The following is an 18434-nucleotide window of genomic DNA, read 5'->3' on the forward strand; positions in this document are numbered from 1 at the left end:
CAGTTTGCTTATGGCAACACTAATTTAAAGTTTTTCGTGGGAAAAAATATTGCAGACTTTGCGAAATTTTTATCTTTTATTTTGTGGAAATTTTCTCAAAGAAGGACGCTAAGAAAGTATCAAGAAATTCCAGCCAAGGAGGTAAGAAAGTATTTCCCACAAGATAACCTCATTGAATATTAAAGGAAATGTGGGTATTTTCACATTTTCCAGACACTTTGGAAGAGAGAAAAATGTCCAATAGAGGTGGTGGAAGGAGACTTCCGGCGCATGTTACGGAATGCCTGAGAATTGCCATTGAAGTTGAGCTGAATAACTTCCTGCACAGCAATGAGATGGAAATGTCCTTTCCCAGTACACTGACGAATCACGATCGGAGGTTTATTCACGAATTTGTCCGTACAAAGGGACTAACGTCGAAATCTCATGGAAAAAGTAAAGAAAATTGCCCAACTGAATGTTCCGGAAGTTCCTCCGGGAATCTTTCTAATTTGTTCTTTCCTTTGTCTCAATAGCCACGAGAGTCCTGACAGTGTACAAGCCAACGAGGAATGTTACTAGGAAGCAAAAATGTACGTTTGACATTACAAAAACCTCCCGGCAGGCAATTTACAATCTTCTCGGAGCTCTCCCAGTGTCCCCAGAGGAGGAGGCTGAAGTGAAGACGCGCAAAACGGGCAGGACAATCAATAGGAATCTCTTTAATGTGGGTACCTTGACGAATGGGCTTGTTGTTGTGCCCCCACCTGGACGGGGGAATGCTGTGAAGCAGATGCGAAGGAATTTGCCAATTTTCCACCATCGCACTGAGATCCTGACCAAAATCACGGAGAATCAAGTCGTGGTGATTGTCAGTGAAACAGGTTCAGGGAAGACCACGCAGGTTCCGCAGTATTTGCTTGAGGATGCCACAAAGATGAATCAACCGTGTCGCATTATCTGCACGCAACCACGGAGATTGGCTGCCCTGTCAGTGGCTGATCGTGTGGCGTACGAACGTGGGGAGCCCCTGGGGAATACAGTGGGCTACCAGATACGCCTTGAGAGTCAAACGAGCCCCACATCGAATCTCATTTACTGCACAAATGGCATCCTCGTGCGCTGCCTCATGGGTGGCTACTACACGCGTGTCTTTGAGAACATCACGCACGTAATTGTGGACGAAGTGCACGAACGTGATATGCACTCAGACTTCCTCCTGATCTCCCTCAAGGAGGCCATCGCGGTGAATCCGCATCTCAAAGTCATCCTCATGTCTGCCACAATTGATTCTCAACTCTTTTCCCAATACTTTGACAATTGTGCTGTGATTAATGTCCCCGGGAGGCTGTATGAGGTCACCAACTACCACCTGGAGCACGTCCTGCACATGACGGAGTACTGCAAGAAGGAAGTTGAGCGTAGGATGCAAAATGGGCGGGAAGATATGCGCAAGGAGCGAGCAAAAGTCAGCGCAATCAATGGGCAAGGGGACGAGCAGGAGGCACTCGATGAGGAGACTGTGAAGCTCATCAATGAGAGCTTGGAGCTGTGCTGGACACAATGCGATGACGATAGTTTCCAGCAGTTTCTCTACCTGGTCGAAGGGGAGAATGTTCCGGTGGATTTCCGGCACACAGAGACCGACATGACAGCCCTTATGATTGCTGCTGGACGCGGGATGGAGGAATTTGTGGAGATTCTCCTTCAAATGGGTGCTAATCCCAATGTGACGTCCTCACACGGCATGAAAGCTATTGATTGGGCATGGAGACTCAATCATGCCACGTGCGTCACTCTCCTGGAGGCTGCAGCCAAAAATGCCGCTCATCCGGAAGCCAAAGTGTCAGATGAGTACACAGAGATGCTCCTGGATACGTACCACGCAATGGCTCCGGAAGATGACATCGATCAGAAGCTCCTAAATGCCCTCATTGTGCACATCCATAAGCAACAGCCACCAGGAAGTATCCTTGTCTTCCTTCCAGGCTATGAATCCATCCTCCGGCAGAATGAGATGATTCTCGATGCTGCCCAATACAATGCCGCAATGTCCAACATACGTATCTACATGCTTCACAGCAATATGAAGATAAATGACCAGAAGACTGTCTTTGAGCCAACTCCCCAAGGATGCCGGAAGGTCATCCTGTCCACAAATATCGCCGAAACATCCATCACCATCGACGACGTGGTCTACGTGATTGATTGTGGGAAAGTCAAGCAAACCATCTTTGATGCCATTTGCGGCACAACAGCTCTGGAGACAACGTGGGTCTCTCAGGCGTGCGCTAAGCAACGTGCCGGCCGTGCAGGACGTGTCACGCAGGGAATTTGCTACAAACTCTACTCGCAAGCACGCTACGCAATAATGGATAAATTCACAGTTCCGGAACTTCTGCGTGTGCCACTCACGGAGATTTGTTTGAGTGCCAAACTCATTGCCCCACAGTGCCCCATTGCAGACTTCCTCATGAAGGCCCTTCAGCCACCAGCAGCGGTGAGTGTGAGGCGCAGCGTTGATCTTCTCAAGACAATGGGAGCTCTCGATGAAATGGAAAATATCACAGATCTCGGAATTCATCTTGCTGATCTTCCCATTGATGCTCATCTTGGTGAGTTTCTTTTTATTTTCTTGGGGAATTTTTATGATGTGGAAGGGCTAGGAGCTCTAACTTCATTGTCTAAAATCAAAATTTCCAAAATTTCATTAGCTAAATTAAAAATTTCCAAAATTTCATTTCCTAAAATAAAAATTTCCAAAATTTCATTAGCTAAATTAAAAATTTCAGTGATAAAATAAATGTTTCAGAGCTTATAATTCTAAATTTCATACAAAGTATTAAACTTTCAGAGATTAAAGTTCAAAATGAAAGACTTTGACAATTAATTTCACCTACGTAATTGAAAATTTCCAAAATTTCATTAGATAAATAAAAAATTACCAAAATTTCATCATCTAAATTAAAAATTTCCAAAATTTCATCATCTAAATTAAAATTTTCAGTGATAAAATAAATGTTTCAGAGCTTATAATTCTAAATTTCATATAAAGTATGAAACTTTCAGAGATAAAAGTTCAAAATGAACGACTTTGATTTTAAAATTTCACACCCGAAATCGAAAATGTTTAAAATTTCAAAGGATAGATAAAAATATTAATTAATTTTGTTTATTAAATAAATACTTAGACAGATCCTATATTTTAAATTTTAGAAATATAAGTCAAAATTTCTTGACTCAAATTTTTAAATTTGAAATCAGGACATGAAAGTTTCAGAGATAAAAATGAATTAAAAAAAGATTAGGCACCCTGAAATTTAAATTTCAATGCTTGAATAAATTTTTCAATTGTTAAAATTTTCTGCAGTAAAATTTCACTGAACTTATTAAAGTTTTTATAGTGTCTGAAAGCAAGTTTAAGCGCCTGAATAATTATTTCATCGACAGAAAGTAAAATTTCAAACTTTTCAGCAAAATTGCCTGAATAAATTTTTATCTCTTAAAAATTCAATTTCAAGTTCTGCAAAAATTTCACTGATATTTTTAAAATTTTAATAGTGTCCGAAAGAAAGGATTTAAGCTTCTGAAAATTTATTTATTTTTAATTTCAATGCCTGAATAATTATTTCATCGAAAAAAAGTAAAATTTCAAGCTCTTAAGTAAAATTTCACTTAAAGCATCTGAAATTTTCAATTTTAATGATCTTTTAATTTGAAAAAAAAAGGAGAAAAATCTTCATGAATTTATTAAAAAAAAAAAAAAAGAATTCAATTGCTTAGAAAAGCATGATCAACTTGCCCCCAATCTCCCCTAAATTAATTTATTCTCACAAAAAAAAATTTTTTTCAGGAAAAATGGTCATTTATAGTATTCTGCTGAAATGCGTTGATCCCGTCCTTACTGTAGTTAGTGCCCTGTCCGTGCGTGACCCATTCGTCCTGCCCACGGCGGCACGTGATCGTTCCCGAGTGTTTGCGATCAAGGAGAAATTCGCGGAGAAATCCTTGAGTGATCACATGATACTCATTCGAGCCTTCCAAGAGTGGCTCACGCACTCTGCTCGGGGGCCCATGAAGCGCTTCTGCGAAGAGAACTTCCTCAGTACGGGCTCCATGATGACCATCTGTGGGATGCGGTCGCAAATTTTGGGGCATTTGCGTGCCAATGGGCTGATCAAGTCCAAGGGAAAGGGGAATATTCATGATTTGAATCAGAACTCCCGGCATTGGGCTGTGGTGAAGGCATGCCTCGTGGCGGGATTGTATCCGAACATCTGCACGCGTGACCCAGCAACGAATGTCCTGCGCACGGAGGGAGTTGAGCGTGTTCTGCCGCATCCACATGGGATCTTGGGGGCAAAACATCCGGCTGAGTGTAAGGCGAAGATTGGGGCATTGCCAACGGATTGGGTGGTGTTTGAGGAGAAAGTTCGTGTGGGGCGGAGTGCCTACATTAATTGCAATTCTGTCATCACCCCCATCACTGTGGCTCTCTTTGCGGGAGACATTCACATAAGTGAGGAAGAGAATTTGCATCCGGTGGAGCGTGTAGAGTCAGATTCCGACCGAGATTCACCCACCACAATGGGCGGAGGAGGAGGAGCCGCAGCCAATGAGGTTATGTTTCATGTAAATCGTGAAATTGCATTCACACTGCCCGAGGAGACGGCCTACTTGGTGTTTCATTTGCGCCAAAAACTCAACTATCTCCTACTAATGCTCATCCAGAATCCCGATACGTTCCATTTGACAACAAATGGACCCCATGGGATAGTTCTGGAGGCAATTGTAGCTGTACTGATGGCCGAAGAGAAGCACTATCGCTTCCCAATTCCAGAGGGAATCGGACAGAGACCTCAGGGAGTTCCATTGGAGTTCTCATCAAATGTCAACTATGGCATTCCGGAGGTGGTGGATCGTCAATCAAGCAAGCCAATTGAGTGGAATCTCAGTGATGCCATGCGTGGGATGACGATCACATCATCCAAGCAAGGTGGGAAGCAGCAGCAGCGTGAAGAGGCAGCTTCAAAGAAGAAACGTAATGTGCAGAAGAAGAGCACAAAGGAAGTTCCAAAGCAGCAGCAGAATAAGCCAAAAGGAACGAGATATTTCCTCATTAAAGCAGTCTCAACGGAACAGGTGAAGCACGCAATAAGTGGCAATGAATGGTGCTTCAATCACACCGTCTACAACTATCTTCAGCAATGCCTTGAGGTTTGTACCATCTCCTGATAAGTTATTCAGAAGAAAAAGGTTTATGATGTCCTTCCCGGAAAGTATTATAAGTGGCTGGAAGTTGTGCAGGCATCCTGCCCATTGCACCAGAATGTTTCTAAAGGATCTTAGGAACTTCCTTTTCAACACCCGGCTGATCCTTGATGTCATTTAGGGGTTGAAATCTTTTTATTTAGGAAGTCCCCTTTGCAATTTCGTAAAACATTTTTTATAGATTCAGATTTTGACACAAAGATGACATTAAGGATAAGCCGGGTGTTGAAAAGGAGGTTCCTAAGATCCCTAAGAAACTTACTGATGCAATGGGAAGGATGACTACACAACTTCCAGCCACTTATAGCACTTTCCGGGAAGCTCATCCAACTCTTCCGGGAAGGAAAAGTGTACAAACTTCCGTTTGCTGAATTTTCTTTACCTTCCTCCATACAGAAAAATCCCAATGTTGACATTATGCTGATCTTCCACGTAAGTGCTGCGCAGAAATTCTTCTGTATGGGACAACTTGTGCAGAAGAAGAATCACTATCGCATTGTCAGCATTCACGACGGGTCAATGAGCTTCAAGGATGTCCGGGAGATTGTTAAGCAGCTCAAACAGACGTGCTTCATGTGGAACGACGGGGAGGAGCTCTCACGTGAAATGGGGGAAGTCTTCCGGAAGGGTCTTGCAGGCAATCTGCAGTAAATCTCTCATTTTTTAATGAAAAAATACTCCTTAATTACTTTTAATTTGTTAAAAATTCTTTTCTTTATATAACTTTTCAAGTTCCTGAATTTACTGCCGAAAGTTTTATTAGTTAAAGTACAAGCTAAGGAGAAACCTTTGAATTAAATCTCCTTAATTTTTAATTAATTGAATTAATTTCTTAATTTTTAAACGAACTTTGATTAATTTTAGGGAGAACAGTTCCGTAGGATTTAAGGATAGATTTTAATGTAGATTTATCAAATAAAGTGATCAAAGGGATTGTTCTTCATCTTAAAGGCATTTTCTCTTATTTATAACTTAAAGATCATTAAAAATAAAATTTTTAAAAAATTTAAAAATGCTTGAAGCAAGAAAAAATCAAGTAGGTTCAAAAATCATCTCCATGGCAACCTTAGATGAAATTTTGTTTAATCAATAACTTGGTCAGAGCGATCCAGAGAAAAAGGATAGCATCCCCCAAGAGATGGCTGAAAGGGAAAAGAATGTAATTTATCCGGAAGAAGTGGATTTCCACGTGAAAAGTTTACGGAAGTATCGAGTGGCTGACATTGGGAAGACTCTCTGGTTCACCAATCACGAAGTTCTCGTGAAAATTCATCAGCAAGCCGTCCTGGAGGCTACGGAAGCCAGTACCGGACGCGAAGAAGTCATGAAAGATGCCCTAATTCTCGAAGAAAAACTCAAAATCTTCATCCACAATGCCTATGCGATCCTCGTGTGGAGGCACAAGGTCCTTCCGGAAGTGCTGAAGCAAAAACTAAGCCCACAATGTTCCTTCATCATTTACACAATTTTCTTCCACGAAGCCACTCTTGTAGGGCTCCTGGAGACACTTCTCTTCCACCCCGAAGCTTGTGAGGCTCTCGAGGAGACATCTCTGGATTTAATTGATTACTGCCTTCAAGCAATAATTCAATTGATTGCAGAAAAGGATGCCGAAGGAGCTGCAGAGAATGAGGAAGTTTCCGTTAAGGAAGAAATTGAGAAATATCAGCGCACTCTGCAATTTCGCATTGGAATCCGTTGCCTGAGTATCCTCAGCTTCCTTGTGGATAATTTGGAGAAGATTTCTCTGAGTGCTGTGAGTCGTTTAGTTGAGATTCACGACACTCCGTGCGTTCTCAGTGAAATCCTCCATATTAGACCATGGATACGGCATGGAAAGGATAGCATTGAGCACTTCATGGACGATGAATGGCGTCCTGTGTGTGGGGAAGAAGTCATGCGTGTCACAAAGGCTGAAGCTCACACGTGGTTCTGCCTCCGGGAGTTTTTACTCAATCCTCGCCTTCTGGGCAGCTATGATGTTACAAGCTTTCGCCAGAGGGAGATTTCCAAATGCCAAGGATTGCTTCATGATGTACTAATTGATCAATTGCCACCACTGGGGGATCTTAAGCAATTCCTGGTTACATTTGCCGTTGCCAAGGAAACTGGAGAAGGGGCGAAAAAGGCAAAGAAACTCCTCCTGGAGGAACTTCCGGAAATCCGGGAGAAGCTTCTGCGGGAAGTGTATGAAAAGGGGCTGGAGAACATTGTGAGGGAGCACCTGAAGGTTCTTTCATTTGAAGGAAGCCAGAATATGTCTGAGATTGCCTCAAAGCTGACCAAAGCCTACAATCTTGACGCCTTGGAGGATCTCTATAAGCAAGAAGACGTCAAGAGGCGCTCCCTAGACCCATTATGTGCTCTCTGTGGAGCCTCTGCTCCGAAGAAATGCTCAAAATGCCGCAGCATCCACTACTGCTCCCGGGAATGTCAGATGAATCACTGGAAAGCCCATAAACCCTTCTGCAGGAAATAAAGAAAAACTTTAATCTTCTTAAAGGAAATTCCTTTATTTTATTCATCCACAATTTTCTTCCGGGCTTAACTCTGTGCCCTGAGGTGCTCCTTGATAACATCAAGAGCTGGAGTCTCCTCACCGAAATCTTTGATGACAACCACAGAGCATCCGCAAACCTTCCTTGGTTTTCCTTCTTTGTCAATTTTGCAGAGTCCTGACCATTCGCCAAGCTTCTTGTTGGAATCCACACGAATAAGGGGGATCTGGTGCTCGTGGCAGAGGGCTGTTACGAGTTTCTTGTACTGTGGCTCATCGCAACTTTCGGCCAGGATGCAAAGGACAGCTTGACGCCTATTTCAAATAAAAGAAATAATAAAAAATCCTTCCGGAAGAACTGAAAATTGTTGAGATTACTAACTTGTCGAGAGCTTTGCAAGCCTGATGAATACCGTGGACCAGCCCATCGGCAATGAGGGACTTCTTCAGGACTTCCTGGAGTGCCGTATTGATGTCCATGGGTCCCCCAATGACGGGGTCCGAGGATGGAGTCACATCTCTGGAAAGAATGACAACACAGCCGTAATCACCTTGTTATCATTTCTTCCGTCCTTGACGTGACCACTTCCGAGAGAATCTCACAAAAGGGGCACACGCACAATACAAGGGGCGGATGCATTAGATTTTGAGGTTATGTTTTACTTACACTTCAGTATCAGACATTTTTCAGCTGATTTTTCACGCGTAATTCGTGGATTATCCTGCAAAAATGAATGGGAATTGCAATTAGAATTAAATTCTCAATGAATTAAGGGTAGGAATGAGGTTTTAAGAAGTTTTCTTTACGGGACACAACATCAACAACGTGACCAAGTTCAAATAAACACCATTTTTTTCACTTTTTACAGGAATTTATGGGAAAATTTTACTTAAATCACAAAGAACTTGCCTTATTTGAAGATTTTGGGGTAGTTTTGGGGGGAAATTGAGGGAAATAGGGGTGAAAATTCAGTAAATTCGAGGACCACGTTGCAAACTTACCTCGAATGCTTTACGGAAGGGTAGAAAGAGAGAGAAAGAGACAGAGAGATACCCAACAACCGAAAGAGTAAGAAGTACAAACCCAATAAACAATGTTAGTCCAATGTTTGTGTCAATGGTTTGAGTAAATATTGAGGCCATTGTAAACCAATAGTTGCCCAATAACGCCAATAACCCCAATAAAAAAATAATTAATTATAGAAAATGCATAAATATATTTTTTATTAGTGAAATTATCACATATTTCTTTCAAATAAAATGGGTTAACTCGATTTTCAGGAAATTCACGTAAGCCATGTAAGTGTTAACACCTCGGTTAACACTGGGGGATTTTTGTGGACACCGTGGCCATTTCGAGTTTTTAAATCGTCATAGATTAAAATGTATTGGACCTATCGTGATAATTATCACGTCTATGTGTAGGGAATTTCAATTACTTTAAGTTAGGAGAAAGAAAATCTGGAAAATATTTTTCTTTTTAAAAGATATTTAAGATCAAAGTCAAAATTATACGCGGAGGCTGAAAATGGTCACCTTGGCCATTCAAATTCTCATACATTTTTGACAGCTTTTCAAGGTTATATTTCTCCGTATTTTCTAAATCAGGATCTCTTGTTCACTTTTCCGCGATGAAAATCATTAGTATGAACTCATTTTATTGCCGGTAGTGATCAGATAGTTACTTAGAGAACAGAAGGAAGTGATTATCCCTTCGTTTACTGTGAGGGGTAGGTGACCGACCCTAAAGCTATATTTCGATTAATTGCGCCTTAGTTCTTATAGATATAGAACCAAGCTTTTGGAAATAAATTCCTTGGTTATCTCAGAAGATTCTGTGAAAACCATTGGGGTAATTTATTAGGAATATTGTACATATCTCCCTTTAATATTTGCCGTCTCTTTCTTTTACAAAAAAAACCATATTTTACCACTGACGCGTATACCTATACGCTTCTATTTTGTGTTCAGTTGGCTTCAAAATGGTGAGACGCTACATAAGGAAAACAACGCTTTTGGATATTCAAAGAATAAATAGCGCAGTGCACCTTGTGAAGAATAGAATATTAAAAGTCTCACAAGCAGCTTCTCTGTATAACCTAAATCCCATGACCATGGCACGATATTCTTATCCAGAAAGAAGAATAAAGAAAAAGCCCTGTGAGTAACCTATTTTTTCTTCAACTTTATTTGGAAAAACTTAACACACAACTGTTTCCTCTCGAAGGTGAGAAATCTAGAATTAAGCAAGGATTGTTGTCGGAAAGTAAATATTAGAAAGAATAATTTCTGAAGAAAAAGCTCATTTAAAAGTAAACTAACATTTTGCCCCATGATTGGGGCAAAAAGTTAAAAGTGCAAGGTTTCGGAAAATGGACTGAAAAGGCATTTTCCCGTGGAGTTAGAAAAAAAATCGTCTGAGACGAAGTTGTAGCCCGGAAAATTTCCTATAAGATATTCGTCATGAGAAATGTCAAATATTTTCAGGAAAATGTTTCTCCCAAAAAACTAACAAATTGCCCCATGTCCCCCTATACCACAATCGTGGCATACCAAGTATTTTGTATTGATTCTACGACACTTTTTTTCATTATCACTTTTTTGATAAATAATTTAGAAATTGAGTACAATGACACTTGAAATCGTTGAAATAGGTTAAGAATTAATTAAACTTTCGATCCTCATTCAGTAAGCAGATCTACAATTAATACTTGAAGGATCGAGGTTTCTAACCTCAAAAGTTTGACCATAATTTCCCTATACACCCATGTAAAAATTATCACGAAATGTTTAATAGATTTTAATTCTTGGGCGATTGAAAAAAGTCGAACTGGCCATTTTGGCCAGCAAAATCCTCCAAGGGTTAACCTTGGGACCTTTTTTTATTATGGTGGACACCATGACCATTTCGATCCTCTGCGTTGTGTCAAATGTTGGGTCCTCTAAGTGTTAACGACGCTTTTGTCAAACGAAACATAACCCCAAAGTTAGAGTAAAATTCTCTCTGTTTTTCATTTTTCCCCGGAAAATTGGCGTAAAATGCCTGTGGATTTGATTGGATACATATATGCAGCAACTGTGGCTGCTGGTGGTATCATTGGCTACGTGAAAGCAGGTAAAATTTCATCTGTTCCTAATTAATTGCGCATCTTACAATATTCTTGTATTTTTTGTTGTTGTTTCCGGTCCGCTCTGGGTAGCTTCGGTACCTTCCTTGGCTGCTGGTTTGGCTTTTGGATCTGTCCTTGGGTATGGAGCTCATCTGAATTCTGGGAGTCCACCGCGACCTCTTCTGCAGCTGGGTACGAGTCTCGTCTTGGCCGGCATGATGGGAGCTCGATGGGCAAGATCCGGAAAGTTGATGCCACCTGGACTTGTTTGCATCCTTTCCGTGGTTACCTTTGTACGCGGCATATACGTATACAATGAACATCTCTGGCCAGCTAGGCGTCAGTGAAATTCCAAGTAAGCCCCCTCTTAAGATTTCTTTATTTATTTACTTTTTCAAAAATCATTCCCTGACCTTGATTAGTTTATCTGTTCAATTTTTTTCTTTATCTCTGAATTCTGAAAGAACAAAAAATGAAAATCGCGGTTTTATCTCATCTCTAAAATGTAATTTATATATTTTTTTATCATTTTCCAGTCATACAAAATAATCATTACCTATTACAGTCATGTTATTACATTATTTATTTCCTTTTTTTTTAAACGGCAATGATTTTTTTTTATTTATTTACAAAAATATCTTTTCCTGGCAATGTTCATCTTCGCGACGTACCTTTGTAGTACATTACATACTTCTCTATATTCCCTTCGTGACACGCCACAATCTTATCACTACACACATGCACGCAATTTATGCATTTTCTTTTTCTGCTTTTTCTTTACTTTTGCAATGAAAACTGGGAAAAGGTCTCATATTTCATTCTTCTCTTCTTAAGGTCCCTTCTTGTGCTACTTTATTCTGTTCAAGTTAGGCTTGCAATTAGGCACCACCCCTGCATGGGGATGATTAGCCAATGAAAATGCTTTGTCCGAATTTTTTTCAGCCAATCAGAGCACTTCTTTGAAGAACAAATTCTTCTTCTTATTTATTTATCTTTCTAAATGTGATTTAATTGAGTCCAAAGGCTTGACTTCGGTGCAATTTTAATTTAAATTGAGTATAAATCTTTAGGATTTAGAAAGAAATTAATAAATATAATGCACTTATTATTTTCTTTGAAAAATGATCTCTAAAAGTTCTAATTTTCACCTCGTTTAATATCTCAGGGTGAAGCACTGAAGATCCTTATTTCATTTCAATTGCAAATTCCCAAAGAAGTAAATTCTCAAAAAGAATACAAAAGTGTGGCAAAAAAGAAAATTTCTTTAGGTTCTTTTCTTTAAAAATTGATTTTTTTAAAGAAGATTCAAAAAAGAAAAAAAATAAAATACTAATGTAAAAAAAGGAATATTAAGGCTGACAATGGTAAAAGAATATCAATGATGATCATCTCACAATGAGAATCACATAAATTATGTTAAAAGAAAATAATTTTATGTGCTTTGAGGTGATTTTTATTTATAATTGTTTTTAAATTTTTTTTTTTCAAGGAATTGAACACTTTGTGTGTCAATATCCCCATTAAATTCTCTATTTTTCAATGAAATCTCACTGAGAAATCTCTATCTACGTCTCATATTTTTTTTATTTTTTGTATTTTATAAAGTACAAATTGTTTTTTTTATTGCTTCTTTTACAATTAAATTGAACCGTCTATCACAATTTTTCTTATTTGTAGTCCATTTGGGGTTTCTTTTTTTTTTAATTAAATGTTTAGAAATGTTCCAAAATTTTGTTCTCTGAATCCTTCATTGATTATCCTTAAATCCTCAAGATGAAGAAGAAAATATACAATCCATGTAAATTCTTTTACAAAGAAACAAAGTTTTGGGACATTTATAAGCACAAAAATCATTTAAAAAAAAACCCTAATTGTTCCACTTAATGTAAATTATAAAACATTCTTACTCAAATCCTCTCACACAATATTTAATTAACTTCCTAATAAATCAATTTTATTATTTATTTATATAAAAAAAGAATTCCCCACACTCTTCTTGGTGGATCTCATGGTATACAATTTTATCCTATAAATTACAGACTAAAAAGATTTTTTATTGTATAAAAAAATACTTCTTTTTTGTTGTTAAATTGTTCCAGAGAAAATCTTCGTATTTCTTCACATTTTTGTTTCCATTCTTTTTCAATTAATAAATCTTTCTTTTTTTCTTCTTTATTCTTTACATTCTAATAAATCTTCCCATTCTCGTTGTCGTTGTAATGGCATTGCTCATCGTTTAAATACGTCCACTGTGAAATAGAAAAATTAAATTTGTTAGTTAAAACTCTGTATTAACCTTTATGTATTAAATCCTTTTATTTTGACAATGAATGAATTTTGAAAAAATAAAAACCAAAAATAAAACAATTCCCAAAAGCTTTTAAGAGGAATTCCTTGGGGGAGCTGGTGTAGTTGATCACTTTTCACCATCTTTCATGTCACGCCATCTTACGCCCTAAGTCACAAATGTAGGTTTTTCTCAGGATCTACTGGATGGATTTTGATTGGGTAAAAAGCAAATGAAAGAGGACATATTAGCGACAATTGTACCGGAACGGAATTTTGAATTTACATTCTTCGGCTGAGAAAAGTGAAAAATAAAATAATGTGAAAGTTTTTGCATAGTATTCCACAATTTTTTCACTTTTCTTAGGCCCAGAAGAAAAATTCAAAATACTGCTCCGGTACAATTGTCGCTGATATGTCCTCTTTCATTTGCTTTTTACCCGATCAAAATCCATCCAGTAGATTCTGAGAAAAACCTACATTTGTGCCTTAGGGCAGTATCGTGGAAAAATCTTATTAAAACATTTATTACCAATGAGGCTTTAAATGTGACCAACACTAGAAAACCAGAGGGCTTTACCAGCTCTCCCAAGAGCCCCACTTAATGTGCAAATGAAAGTTTTTTTCTCAACAAAAAAATCTTTTTTTTTTTTCATTCTAGTTCGTCTGAGAAGACAAAAGAAGAAACTTGCATTGATGATGATCAACAAGAGAGCTAAAGCTCACTAAGCAGTTATTTTTTTTTAAATTTCAAACAGGTGTTGGAAAGAGGTAAATGTAGATTTTTATATAAAAAAAAAGTTTTATTAAATTTAATTAGAATAGAAACGAAGGAATGTCTTTCATTTGCACACAAAATGTCTCAATTTATGCTTTCTGCAGAAGAATTTGTGAATAAGATGTTTGTAGTAGGGGGAGAAGATCGATGGTCGCTGAAGAATTGCGCAAGTGATGGAGTCTTTTACAGATAGCTTCTGCTGAAGATGTTGTTGGAGCACAGAGGAGGTATTTTTTTAGTCATAAGGTGTCGGTGTGTGTGAGATTATTAGTATAAAGTTCTTGTCGGTGATTTTGCAAATGTGTCTGCTGAGGAAAATGTCAAAGGGATAAATAACTCTTATTTCAACTTCTCTATTTGCTTAATAAATATTTTTTACGTAATCAACGTGATTATTCTGCTAAATTTCAAGACATTTAATAGAAAAAATAGATTTATTCATCCCTTGAAATTTTCATAAATTTTTCATAGTTTTAGTTACACTGGAATAGGTTTTAGCGGTTTTAGAAACAATATTCCACATCCGCTTGAAGACGATTTTTTGTAGGAATAAAGGACAATATTTAGAGGATTTTCTTACAGGAAAAAAGGAGAGAAAAGTAAGAACATTAAAATGGAATTTAGATGACGACACAGAGAGAACTGAAGTAGTTGAACGAAGGAGAAGATGTTGAGATTTATGGTTGAAATTAAATGATTTTTCCTCTCCACAGGACCTTAAATGAATTCCTGAGAGGAATTTATCGTACAGAAGATTCTTTTAATTTTTTTTTAGGAAGAAATGAAGAACATAAAAGAATTTTATGAACAAAATAGAATGATTAGGAACGATTTTTTTTGTTTATAAGACAACACATTATGTACATTTTGCAGGAAGTTGATTAAAGAAGTTTTTAAGGAGAAAAATTTTGAAGAAAGTTTTCAAAGAAGATGATCGAGTGGTGATCGTGAGATGTGATTTTTGACCACTCTGCCATTAGAAGCTTACCATGTTCTCTCAATGTTCTTTCTCAATCTAACACACAACTCTCTGTGAAAAGTCTTGAAGGGGGGGTGTTTGGGTGTCTTTATTTTTGGGTATTTTACGTACACACATCCTTTTGCAATGCTAAAAGGACGTGATTTTGTTGTTGTTTAGGTGGTTTGTGCCGCCTGTGGAAGCGACATGCGCATTGTATTTGAATTTGAACCCAAAAAGTTATTCAAGTACGCGGGTGGATTCTTCGTTGTGCTTTTGGAGTAGAAGCCGAAATTTTCAAAATTATATGGATTCTTTGTGGTTGTTGCAATGCGACTCAGGTAGAGATCAAAGAGGGGATTCCGCGTAGTTGTTCGCGGTGTTGAGGGGGCGGAATTTTGTTGATTATGTAGGCCATAGTAGAAAGGATTAATTTTTGTGCTGAATGGCCAGTACATTGATGTTGTGGATGGTGGTGGTGGTGGTGGTGGTGGGGTTGTCGTTGTTGTTGTTGTTGTCGTGGGGAAGGGTGGGTACGTGGGGGCGGCTGAAGTTTCCCGTTGCCACTGATACGGTGGATAGGGTGCAGCGACGGGGGTTGTGTCGAAGAAGGATTTGAATTTAAACGTAAAAGGGGCACGTGTTGTCGTGGGGGTTGTTTGTTGGTAGAAAGATGGGAAGGGACGCGCTGTTGTGCTGGGCGTTGTGGTAAATGTTGGCGGTGGTGGCGGTGGACGTGTTGTTGGCTGTGCTGGTGAGTGTTCATCCCAGAAATTGTACGATTCAGTGCTGTTTTTGTTGTTTTAGCATAACAAACATTCATATAATATATATTAGTTACCAAATTCTCAACTTTTTGTGTTGATTTTCTTGTGTAAGATCTTTTGCAAAAAGAAAAATCTTCTGCAAGAGTTTACAGAGGTTAATAATTCTTGTTCTTTTTACCTCAAACTCTATGTGAGATTTAATACTTTTTTTTTAATTACTAAAAGGAAATAGTTCGACGAGGACTTTCTTACATTTAAAAGAAGACTAAAAGTATTAGAAAAAAACTCACCTAAGCGGAGAATTGTATGCATTTGGACTAGCATAGCTAGGGGTATGTTGTGAATAGTCAGGAATTATGTTTTCATTTTCGGGGACACATCTTCCGTCAAGACAATGCTGCAAAAAAATCAAATAGTAATTTTTAGTAGAGGCTTCCAAGGAGATTAGTTTGTATCCAATTACCAATCCATCACCACAGGATGATCCTTCAGCTGCCGGCCGGTAGGCTACGCAGTAACCACTGGCGGCATCAAAGCAAAATAGCTGGGCGCATACTCGCTCGTCTTTGAAGCATGCTGATGTGCCACGATCTCTCCTGCATTGCGCATCCAACGATAGCAGTGTTCCTGGTAGGGCTCGGCCCAGGGCTTCATCTTCATGGGGGGCATTATGTAGGCAACTGGCAGTGTCGCCACTGTCATGTTTTGTAAAAAAAAATAATGATTTAGTCAGAAAATATGGGATCTGTAGAATTTTCTACAAATAAGAATAAAAAGTGTCTAAAAATAGATTAATAGATCCTTCAAAGTGGAATTAGTCTTTTGATAAATCTCTCATTTTCAGTAAATCTCTGTTGAAACTTTTCGAGGTATTCTTGTAGCCAATTCATAAAATGTTTTACAAAATCATCTCAGAGACTAATTAATTTTTCTATCTATCGAGGGATCTCACAGAATATATACATAGTGTTGAGAAAAGATTACATATAGGTGTTGAAATCCCCCCCAAAGAGTGATTGGTTGAAAGACGCGTTGATGGTTCATTGCAGAAAATTGTGAAGAGGAGAAGTTGTTTCATTTAAAATCAGTAAATTTAATTGGTAGGCAGGTTTGTAGTGAGAAACTTACTTGAGGAAATGATGAAAACTCTGAATACTACACGGTGACCATCTAAAACCACGTTCTGTGTGTCGCAAGTCTGACATGATGTAGCCATCTTCCCAGCGGCATTTTTCCGCTCCTGGACCTCCCAAATAACTTGGCGGTGGTGAACCATCGTGCACAGCGCCGAGCCTTTTTTTTGGGAGGAAAGAAAAATCAAATAATTGTTGCAAGGTAAGATTTGTTTAAATTGAATATTTTGCGATTGAGGAACTTACAGGTGTCCAACTTCATGAGCTGCCACAATTATGCCACTGAAACCACCTGTATCTTCAATTATTGCCACGCTATTCACCTTCTCTAATCTCTTGTTGACCACACATGCACCACCGACGTACGCGAAACCTGCAAAATTTTTATACAACAACTTCACAATGCTACTCAATCCATTAACCAAGAGCAAATTGATTAATTTTTGGGAACATTCTCATCACTAGAAACACTCATAAAACACACCCATGTGATCTTTTACGTGAGTAAATGAGATTTTCTCGATTTTGGAAGTATAAATGGTGATAGGAGGAGATGTCGAATAATAAAGCTATATCTATTCAAAACAACTTTTATTAGCAAAATTTTATTCACTAATAGAATAAAAAATTAATGTGATTGAAGAAGTAATCAATCTTGGCTAGACTTTATCAACCAATTGAGAGAGTTCTTCCAATACTTGCGATTTCATTAGATTAAATAAAAAAGGCTCCATTAAGAATACTAATTTTGTGGAGTTTAAGTGCATAGTTGTTTTGAATAGAGTTTAATCTTCCATTAATGTTTAGCTCTTTTTTTTTAGACAAATTTAATTTGAAAAGTTTAGTGATTTATACATGAAATGAAAAATTTGCCATGAAATTTTTTAATGTTTTTCTTTCTATAATAATTAAATAAAAATAAAAAAAAAATGTTCTTTTGATAATATTAAACTCACTTTTCAAATTAAAAATTCTGTCTGCAAAATGATAAAGAAATCTATCACCAACTAACCCCTTAAAGTTAATAATAAGGAATAAAATAAAATAAATAACCATCCACCAAACAAATAATAAATAAAGAAAGCATTAAAATATAATTTGAAAAAACAGTGGGAAAAATAATGAAATGCGATTTTGTTGTTGGAGAAAAACTTACCAAATTCTCTGGAAAGGCTCATTAAACGCATTTTTAAAAGAATGTATTAGAAAGAGATAAAAAGAAAATGCTTCAATGAATAACAATCATTAAATTATGTATATGATTAGATTAGGGTGTTTGTTTTAAAGGATCTTCCCTCAAAATATGAGGGGTTAAATTTGAGAAATTCTATATGCAAAGCTATACAAGAACAAAAAAGAATAAAATTAAATAAGTTAAAGAATTAATAAATTCTTTTAATCAGATACAGGTCGAAGATTTTTATTAAAGGCGTAGTTGAAAAAAGAATATTGCATAGGTAGGTATAGTTTAATTTGTGGTGACTTTCTATTCACACTTTGCAGAAGGAGAGAGAAGTAGATTGCTTGATAATTTGCAGAAATAAGGTAGATGGTGATTGGAAGTTTGTATATGGGTTGATAGGGTCATTGAGGTACACGAAGGAGGTCAGTTTAATGGTCTGTCCTTCGGGTCATACTATCGCCCCAATTGTCAC

The 18434-nt window shown here is 37.8% G+C and overlaps 5 protein-coding genes across 9 annotated transcripts in view; 3 read left to right on the top strand and 2 right to left on the bottom strand.

The window, feature by feature from the left end:
• Positions 1-21: 21 nt before the first annotated feature.
• Positions 22-6200, top strand: LOC129796657 (3'-5' RNA helicase YTHDC2-like). The gene is made up of 5 exons (XM_055838771.1): positions 22-141; positions 214-435; positions 516-2594; positions 3833-5196; positions 5647-6200. Exons 2-5 carry the CDS (start codon positions 234-236, stop codon positions 5899-5901), a joined length of 3900 nt encoding a protein of 1299 aa, XP_055694746.1. The 5' UTR covers positions 22-141; positions 214-233; the 3' UTR covers positions 5902-6200.
• Positions 6201-6302: 102 nt separating this feature from the next.
• LOC129796658 (zinc finger MYND domain-containing protein 10 homolog) lies at positions 6303-7802 on the top strand. The gene has a single exon (XM_055838772.1). It carries the CDS (start codon positions 6389-6391, stop codon positions 7727-7729), a length of 1341 nt encoding a protein of 446 aa, XP_055694747.1. The 5' UTR covers positions 6303-6388; the 3' UTR covers positions 7730-7802.
• On the bottom strand, positions 7738-8825 carry LOC129796659 (40S ribosomal protein S12). Of its 2 annotated transcripts, none has more exons than XM_055838773.1 (4): positions 8750-8825; positions 8415-8469; positions 8130-8267; positions 7738-8062 (listed from the first exon to the last, which is right to left on the bottom strand). In XM_055838773.1, exons 2-4 carry the CDS (start codon positions 8429-8431, stop codon positions 7795-7797), a joined length of 423 nt encoding a protein of 140 aa, XP_055694748.1. In that variant the 5' UTR covers positions 8432-8469; positions 8750-8825; the 3' UTR covers positions 7738-7794. The 2 variants fall into 2 exon arrangements, with proteins under 2 accessions (XP_055694748.1, XP_055694749.1); XM_055838774.1 differs by having other exon boundaries at positions 8658-8751.
• Positions 8826-10711: 1886 nt separating this feature from the next.
• LOC129796661 (transmembrane protein 14 homolog) lies at positions 10712-13975 on the top strand. The gene is made up of 3 exons (XM_055838780.1): positions 10712-10862; positions 10948-11212; positions 13805-13975. The coding sequence occupies exons 1-2, from the start codon at positions 10787-10789 to the stop codon at positions 11202-11204; spliced, it is 333 nt and encodes a 110-aa protein (XP_055694755.1). The 5' UTR covers positions 10712-10786; the 3' UTR covers positions 11205-11212; positions 13805-13975.
• Positions 11343-18434, bottom strand: part of LOC129796660 (A disintegrin and metalloproteinase with thrombospondin motifs like) — a 49580-nt gene continuing 42488 nt past the window's right edge. For 2 of the 4 annotated variants that reach the window (XM_055838777.1, XM_055838778.1), the window contains exons 10-14: positions 17026-17152; positions 16775-16939; positions 16110-16341; positions 15937-16043; positions 11343-13106 (exon numbers count right to left, since the gene is read on the bottom strand). In XM_055838777.1, coding sequence (XP_055694752.1) covers positions 13094-13106; positions 15937-16043; positions 16110-16341; positions 16775-16939; positions 17026-17152 — 644 coding nt within the window. In that variant the 3' untranslated portion in view covers positions 11343-13093. Of the gene's footprint in view, positions 13107-14915; positions 15669-15936; positions 16044-16109; positions 16342-16774; positions 16940-17025; positions 17153-18434 lie in introns of those variants that run through there. The other 2 variants (XM_055838775.1, XM_055838776.1) reach the window with 1 other exon arrangement.

This window comes from Lutzomyia longipalpis, chromosome 4 (assembly GCF_024334085.1).
Source record: "Lutzomyia longipalpis isolate SR_M1_2022 chromosome 4, ASM2433408v1".
NCBI lineage: Eukaryota > Metazoa > Arthropoda > Insecta > Diptera > Psychodidae > Lutzomyia > Lutzomyia longipalpis.

What these genes read in the sequence shown, in the direction of transcription:
- LOC129796659 (XM_055838773.1), bottom strand. An exon ending in GCTTGCAAAGCTCTCGACAA is followed by an intron (nt 8,063 to 8,129) that starts GTTAGTAATCTC and finishes TATTTGAAATAG; the next exon opens with GCGTCAAGCTGTCCTTTGCA.
- LOC129796657 (XM_055838771.1), top strand. Translation starts at nt 234, where the DNA reads ATGTCCAATAGAGGTGGTGGAAGGAGACTTCCGGCGCATGTTACGGAA. An exon ending in GTCGAAATCTCATGGAAAAA is followed by an intron (nt 436 to 515) that starts GTAAAGAAAATT and finishes TTGTCTCAATAG; the next exon opens with CCACGAGAGTCCTGACAGTG. An exon ending in TCCCATTGATGCTCATCTTG is followed by an intron (nt 2,595 to 3,832) that starts GTGAGTTTCTTT and finishes AATTTTTTTCAG; the next exon opens with GAAAAATGGTCATTTATAGT.
- LOC129796658 (XM_055838772.1), top strand. Translation starts at nt 6,389, where the DNA reads ATGGCTGAAAGGGAAAAGAATGTAATTTATCCGGAAGAAGTGGATTTC.
- LOC129796661 (XM_055838780.1), top strand. Translation starts at nt 10,787, where the DNA reads ATGCCTGTGGATTTGATTGGATACATATATGCAGCAACTGTGGCTGCT. An exon ending in CATTGGCTACGTGAAAGCAG is followed by an intron (nt 10,863 to 10,947) that starts GTAAAATTTCAT and finishes CGCTCTGGGTAG; the next exon opens with CTTCGGTACCTTCCTTGGCT.